Source organism: Phytophthora infestans, genomic scaffold (assembly GCF_000142945.1).
Source record: "Phytophthora infestans T30-4 supercont1.35 genomic scaffold, whole genome shotgun sequence".
NCBI lineage: Eukaryota > Oomycota > Peronosporomycetes > Peronosporales > Peronosporaceae > Phytophthora > Phytophthora infestans.
In genome coordinates, this window is record NW_003303724.1 from 1,171,775 (window position 1) to 1,179,608 (window position 7,834).

The window sequence follows — 7,834 nt, forward strand, 5'->3', positions numbered from 1 at the left end:
TGATGCACTGTTGCTGCGGGACTTAAACTCACAATGCAGCGATTGGCTAGGGCGATCATTAACCACTGCATCATAAGCAAGCCCGATAGTGAGTACAAGATATCACCCACAACTGAGATTAATAATGATCTCTGAAAAAGTTTGTTCACGTGAATTATTCTCAACAAACTTGAGTGAGAATATTTAGTGTATGAGATTATTTATCAACTTAGATTAATTACCGTGACCACTGTACTGGTAAAAGCGAGGCAGAAATTTCACAAAGAGCCCAAAAACTTATTCACAGATCGCCCTTATGGCTCTATGATTTAGATAATCCGATAATAACTTCAAACTTTGAAGATATTCTAGCCTAGCCCTTAGCGGCAGCTGCGAAGATTACATTGGCTTTGAACTTCAAAGCCAATGAAATCTTCGCGGTTGCCGCTAAGGGCTAGGCTTGATAATTATTTTATTTGTGCTCAGCTTATTCTAAAATGAAACAGCCCCACCCGATTTCGACTTCGAAATATATCCCTTTAAATTCAAATGCTTAAGAAAGTTTCTATCACCTTATGTGGTGTTATGAAGAGACTTAAATATGGAACAGCAAACACTCACAGAGCTGTCGGAAGTCCCATTCCGCGTCAAGTCATGCCGCGTGGTGGTCCGTCATAGCCGGAGCATATGGACTAAAACCTGCTATCTTACTGTTTTATAATTCGACTTTCATCCAATCATTTGATCTTAATAATTGTAAGCTGGTACTGTATTGAATTGTGTGACCTTCCATGCAAGGTGTGCTCAAACACAATATTTTTTTTTTTTTTGTATTGGCATTTCTACTTTTATTTTTACGGTAAATTTGAGATCTCATACACGTACTACAGAGATATCTCTTACTGCACGGTACTTGTATCTTACGAACAGAGAGATTACGCTTAGTGCAGTCTTTATTTAGTTTCTAGAAGGAAATTAGAAGTGAGGTTTTGATCATTATTAGCGATACAAATCGATTTGAAGGACAATTGCTTATGAAACAGCGCCAGCCTAATAGGTCATTTATAAATATTCAATGGATGTAAGAAGGAAAGGTTTTTATTGCAGTTTTAAGTTTATCAGTTTCTATTTTGGCAATCAAAAGTGTATTACCTCACGAGCCTTCATCAGTATCCTATCTGACAGCAAACCATTTTAAGAAATTCCCTCAAGCATATCGAGCTCCTTTGACGATCAAGCATGCGATCTACTTTGACCGTGGTAGTGCTCGTGGTTACTTTTCTCGAAATCTATATGGTCTTCGCAGACGCCGAAGACACTGCCCTGACCAACCGTGCAGATACCAAGTCAGACACCAAGCTTACCGACTTTGTTCGCAATTTGAGAGGTCAGAATGTGAAAGATGAAGAGAGAACTGTACCGAATTACGCTGCTATGTCGAATCTGTTGCATTCAACGCCTTCAGGTCAGTCAGCACAGATTTTATATGCTGTGGAGAACCACAAGCCTCTTCCCAAAAGGGAAAAAGCTCTACTAGTTGTGCTCGGCCTCGGGATGGTATCTGGTGGCATTTTTGGCTCTATCAAGCTGACGCAAGCGATAACTCGTAACCTGGATAAAATGCGAACGGAACGCGAACATTGACATACGTACACGTGTGGTGATGATTACTGTAGCACATACATGTATATGTTTTAACTCAAACAAAGGATTGCTATTAGCAGTGCATGTTAAAACTACATGTTAAGCTCTATTGTGCATATTTTCAAGCGCATAACAACGCTGATTGCTAGCTTTCAACTCCGGGCTGTAGCTCGCCAACCAGAGGTCTAGATGAAATTTACTACAATAGTAAATGTACTGTATATGCCATTACTGAGCAGTACATCGACGTGCTTCACTCGCGAGTCGGTCCCAGCGCCAGTAGTTCATCAGACATGTCAGCGATAGCCAGGTCGCAGCAATGCCAAAAACCGATTCCCCCACCACAAACCTTCAACGCCCACGTCAGCAGCAATTGCTCCAAGCGAGATGCCTCCACCATAGTAGCCTATCACGTTGGCGATAGCAGCAGGCTTCTGTTTGCCTGACCCTCTGTATACCCCTTGTACATGTATGACCGCATTGAGACCGGTGGCGATATCAAGTGGCGACCACATTGCCATGATCTTCGAAGCAAGGTCGATACTCTCGTCGTCGTCAAGGAACAGACGAGGTGTGTAGTCACTTCGACTAAAGAGCAGCACAGCGAATACTTTTAACACCTCAAAGTTATACCGAGGGACAAGTAGCAAGCCATCTTCGCCTTCTTAGGTTGCTCAGCACCAAGACAATTACCCACACGAATACTAGCAGCGACTGCGATACCGTAGAACGCAGTGTAGAGCGTAACGTTGACGTTCGTCAGCACAGCATGCGTTGACAGAGCCAAGACGCTTTCCGGTAGATTACCTGCCGGAGTTGCCAGAATTTCAAAGGACCAAACCTCGACTGCCACCGTTATCCTACCCGGACAACCAATTTGTACGAAAAAGTTTACATTGGTCATGGCGGCCTTGAGATTCCGGCCGTGACCCCACCATTGCCGAAGTTGGTGCGATAAAATACGGTATCAGCAAAAGTGTGAGTGTGATTGTTACCCAATGATCGAGCGACAGCGACGCCGTTAAACCCCAAAGTCGTGTGATACGCCAGGCCCCGATGTTGACGAGATTTCCGACCACTGCGATGAGGACCAGCGGCTTGATAATATTTTGACTTTGCAACACCTTCCGCACGAGCTCGTAGAAGAAGAGAAACGGGAGTCCAGGTAGCATCAGACGAGAAAAGTCGTGTCAAGTATGTCACGTCCGTGTGTTGGCCGAGTAAATTGAGAATAGGTTCCGCGAACGAATTGACGATAAGCATAGGGATGAGAGCCACAGAGAGAATAACCACGCCAGTCTGGAAGTAGATGCCAATTTTGTCAATCGGCTCGGCGCCATAGGCTTGAGAACAAAGTGTGTCTAGGGCGGACGCAAGACCCAGTCCGAGCGATTGTGCTGTGACGTATAAGAGCTTCATGGCGATCAGACCACGTTACTTATACACAAACCACATCATTACGTACCATGACAGAGATCGTTGCAGCATCCACGTAGTTCTGCGAGCTCGGTCCTCCCATGTTGCCAGCCAATAGAATTGATACGAATCCGGGAAGAAATTCGAGAACGGTGGTTCCCGTCTGAGCTCGCAACAAGTGATACAAGTTTTTAGTACTGTATTCTTAAAGCTCAGTTCTTGGCTTGCCACGGGTAAAATTAGCTTGAGAAGCTCACGAACTTCCTCGATAAGTGTCGGACCCGGTTCGTGGTCGGCATCGATCTGGGGTGATTCAACAGCCACGAAAGAGTCTCGAAGTGTCTCATTTGGGCCATTTGAGCGCTTTGGAATCAGTTTCTCGTCCATCGTTTCGCTTGCGTGTATTCGAACTGTGGCAGGTATCCCTATCACGCTTAAACTTACTTAGATTCACTATGTATTAATACTAGTACAATATTTTACATATTCATTGTTTCGTTTTAACCCCCCCCGCACTTATAGGTTGTTTGACGACATGTGACCAAAAGGGGCGCCAGGTCCTGTTTTTCCACATGTTGTATATACAACATGTTAAAGACAGTGAAATGCACAGGGTTAGGCTGAAAAATGCACAGAACACGCACACAAAACTCCTCCGATTTGTCACAAAGGTTGCTGACTCTCGCCTCGTGTAATCCACTGATTTCACACATTCGAGAAAAAGCAACGGGGACCAGAGATGGTTGGCCGACGCAAAACGCGTCGCGAGTCAGAAGCGTTCCTCGCCCGCCTGGAAGGCAAAAGCTCGGAGGATCGGGTGCGCTTGACTGCCCAACACACAGCATACCTGAACGGAGAGAGGGAGACGGATGCTGACTTCGGGAACGAGGCCGTGGGGGCAACGCAGACGACTACGGTGGCCGCGACGAAGGTAAGGCAGACGACGACGGCTATGACTCGTGGGCAATCCATTCCGGCGCTTCCGAGCCGACCACCTGTTGGAAAGACGGCGTCGTACATTGCAGCGGCAAAGAAGCTGCGGGCAGCTCGTCTCGCAGCTAAGGCCAAAGCGGAGAAAAAACCTGAAAATGGGAAGAAGAAGATGACCAAGGCCCAGCGCGAAGCTATGGCGAAGGAAAGGAACGCGTTCAAAGAAATGGAAGCTGTAGCCCGTGTGGAGTCTATATCTGCACGACGTGATGCCGAGAAAGCAAGGGAACGTGCGCACGTGGTCGACGAAAAACGCAGCGGGGCTGAAGCGCGCCAATCAGCGCTGAAAGCACTAGCAGCAGCAAGGAGGAAGGAATCGTCAAGGTCTCCCGCAGCGAAGAAGCAGAAGAAACCGCCAGTCCGCACCTTGCTGAACCAGTTGAGGATTCAGACGCAGACGACGAGAGTATGCTGTCTGCATCAAAGTACGTGATTCTCGACATGCTGAACATACTACATTAACTAATTGTTTAAATGTTGTATCTGATGTTATGTTGTTTCAGATCACCACCAATACACTCGAAGCCACAGCCCTGCCTCCAACCAGACATCAAATGGCCAGGTAGCTTCTGCGATGATATATATACTGCATGTGTGAACGCATAGAAGATGTATATTGACGCGTGATGTGAACTACTTTGGGACAGCGTTTTGAGTATGGATACGACTGAGCCACTCACGTCTTCCGCCACAGCTATGAATGCATCCGTTGAAGATTATGATAATGGAGCTCTCAACTCGGACTTGGATGGCGAAAGCGAAGATTCGGATGACTGGTTTATTGAGGAGCAGGACTTGTCTGCAAAGCACACGGACGACGACCTTCTCAGCGAAGATGCAGATAAAATTCTTTCAAGTGATAGTGATGGTAGTTTGGACGGTGCAGCGCTCCTCAATCGTGACAAGAGGAAAGCCCAAAAAGAGCTGGAAAAGCGACGTCTGCAGGCAGCTATCGGCAAGCTGCGACGTGACTGGAACACAACCACAAACAATTGGGACACGCTGACAAAAGACAAGATGCAAGCGCTCGCGCAGGATGGTGCTGCTCTGAAGAAGATGCGAGTAGACGGCTGGGAGTTTGGTCAGGTTTGTGAGATGATGTATATACAACATGAAACTAATGTGGTATATGTTGTATGATGTTTAGATACCGCATCGCATCCTGAACGAGCAGAACCATACCCGAGTCTATACAGTGGTGACAATAAACCAACGGAGGCAGCGATTGAAGTAGCCGAGTCCCCATTACAACTCTTCTTCTTCTTCATGCCTCGTCGGCTTTGGCGCCGGATAGCTACTGAGAGTAATCGATACCATCATCAGCATCTCAATGGACGGGTCGCCAGAATACATGCGAAGCGAGTGGCTGATGATGCAGAGTTGACTAGGGAAGCTGTGATGTTGCGGGAGACCAAGAAACACAAGGACATAAAGCCAGAGCACATTGTGCATTGTATCGGGCTCCTTATCGCGAGGATGTTGGTCCCTCACAAGCGCCGTTTTGCGGATCACTGGGGAACGACCCGGGTAGGCGCTGTCCCAAAAGGCACATTTGGCGACTTCGTGGGGAAGTCGCGCTTTGAGCGCATCATGCAAAACCTGCATTTTACCGACAACACAGACCCGAGAGCTGAAACGGACCGCGCCTGGAAAGTCCGCTCCGTAGTGGACACGCTACAGCAGACGTTTGCAAGGGGATACTACGTCCCTCCCGTTGTGTCGTTCGACGAGGCCATGATTCCATCAAGAAGTCGTCACAACGTGACCAGGCAATTTATGAAGGACAAGCCCCACAAATGGGGCACAAAACTGTTTATGACATGCTGTGCTGACACAGCGTATTGTCTACGGTACGTAGTTTGACGGCCTCCATCGTGGAGTATATATTTTTTTGGCTAAGTCTCACATGTTGTATTTGTCTACCTCTGTATTGTTTGGAATGTTGTATTGTGCTGCATCGAAGTCTGGAAGTATTCTGTGGGATAACCAGCACTCAGACGAGCTCGGAGGTCAATCGACGACCCGATTTTCAGCAGACCCGAACTCTGGCCCTGCAGCGGTTATCCGTAATCTGCATGAAGTTCTTCCTGCCCCAGAAGAAGGTGTGTACCACGCTGTGGTGACGGATCGATTCTACTGTATACGTCGATCCAGCTAGCTTTGCAGCTCCTGGCTCGGAATGTATACACGGTTGGCACTATACAGCCAAACAAGAAAGGGTTTCCGCCAGCTCTCGTGACCAAAGCAGCAACTCGTCCAGCTCATATCCCCCGCGGGACCAGCACGATCGCCGTCGCAAAGGGCTGCTATCTTCTACAGGTAATGCTTTGGTGGGACCGCCTTCCTGTCTACCTTCTCTCGACTGGCAGCAGTACATCTATTGAAACCTGCGGTAAGTTACTTTTGGGTCGTGTCTTAGTGACGACGGCTTCCTAACTTATGCTGTTGTTGCTGTACCATCGAAGGGCGGCATCTACGTGGCGGCAGAAAGGAAATCATACCCTACCCATCAGCGATGCGCGACTATCATCGCTGGATGGGCGGGGTTGATATCCACGACCAGCTAAAGCTACAGCGCTATTCGCTGCAACTCTCGGTGCGCTTTCGAAAGTACTAGAAGACGGTCTTCTTAGGCCTAGTCGACATGGCACTCGTGAATGCCTATATCATTTTCCGTGAGGCTCGGAAAATGGTTGGTGAAGGTGCTGATCAGCCGAGTTTCTAGCAGAGTTACAGGCGCAGCTTTTGCAGGTCACTTCGGCTGACTTCATTGATGAGGTATATACTACATGTTTGCCGGCGATCATGTGGTAGATGTTGTATCGTATCTGACTCGTTTATTATCATGCAGACATTTTCTCCAGCACCTTCCGACCAAAATGTGGCCTCGATATCAGCTGCCCACAAATTGACCGAGTTTCCAGAGTGAACCCAGATCCGGAAAGGTGTTCGAAAGAGGCCACAGCACCAGTGCAAGGTCTGCTCGATTCGCAAGCAGAAGGTCGGCCAGCGCAGTGCAACGAGGTTCTATTGCGAGGCATGCAGCGACGGTAACAAGTAGTAAGTGTGACAGTGGCCTATGCAATCGTACTTTGACTAATTGTACTTCTTCATGCACAGTGTCTACCTCTGTGACCGAGTCCGGTCGGGCCACTACCCAGGAAACACCATGACATGCCACCAAATCTGGCATGTCATGTGGAAGAACGGAGAGGAGCGGCCTCACCCTCGTGTTGGTCGTGGAATCCAGATGCGCAGCCCGGCAAAGAAGCGCCGACGCGCCGCTAGTGATACGGAAGAAGGCAGCGGCGCGGAGGAGGGAGGCGCTGGCAGTGGTACTGTGGAGGGAGGCGCTGGTTCCGAAGGCAGCGGTGCGGAGGAGGGAGGCGCTGGAAGCGGTACTGTGGAGGGAGGCGCTGGTTCCGAAGGCAGCGGTACTGTGGAGGGGGGGGCGCTGGTTCCGAAGGCAGCGGTGCGGAGAAAGGAGGCGCTGGCAGCGGCACTGTAAAGGGGGGCGCTGGCTCCGACACTGATGTCGGCGCTGAAGAGAGAAGTGGTGGGGAGGTATGTGCTGGAGAGGACGATAGCGAGTAAGAGTGGGCTTGTCGATGAATACCTAACCTGATTCAATATAAATGTGTTGCAATCATTGATGACTGTACACATAGCCATTGCGCTTCGTACATGGCATGCTCAAGCCCTGTAAAAGGGACACTTCTAATATGTTGGATATACGTCTTCTTCAGGTTTGTTGGCGCAGCGTGGGTGTCTTAGACAGCATGTGGCTACATAGCGCTGCGAAGAA

General features: G+C 48.6%; 2 protein-coding genes across 2 annotated transcripts; one reads left to right on the top strand and one right to left on the bottom strand.

The window, feature by feature from the left end:
• Positions 1–1,218: 1,218 nt before the first annotated feature.
• On the top strand, positions 1,219–1,623 carry PITG_15315 (secreted RxLR effector peptide protein, putative; the record flags this gene model as incomplete). The annotated part of the gene is made up of 1 exon (XM_002898712.1): positions 1,219–1,623. The coding sequence occupies one exon, from the start codon at positions 1,219–1,221 to the stop codon at positions 1,621–1,623; it is 405 nt and encodes a 134-aa protein (XP_002898758.1).
• Positions 1,624–1,851: 228 nt separating this feature from the next.
• PITG_15316 (multidrug/Oligosaccharidyl-lipid/Polysaccharide (MOP) Flippase superfamily) lies at positions 1,852–2,795 on the bottom strand (the record flags this gene model as incomplete). The annotated part of the gene is made up of 4 exons (XM_002898713.1): positions 1,852–1,874; positions 1,973–2,205; positions 2,265–2,483; positions 2,635–2,795. 4 exons carry the CDS (start codon positions 2,793–2,795, stop codon positions 1,852–1,854), a joined length of 636 nt encoding a protein of 211 aa, XP_002898759.1.
• Between the last annotated feature and the right edge of the window lie 5,039 nt (positions 2,796–7,834).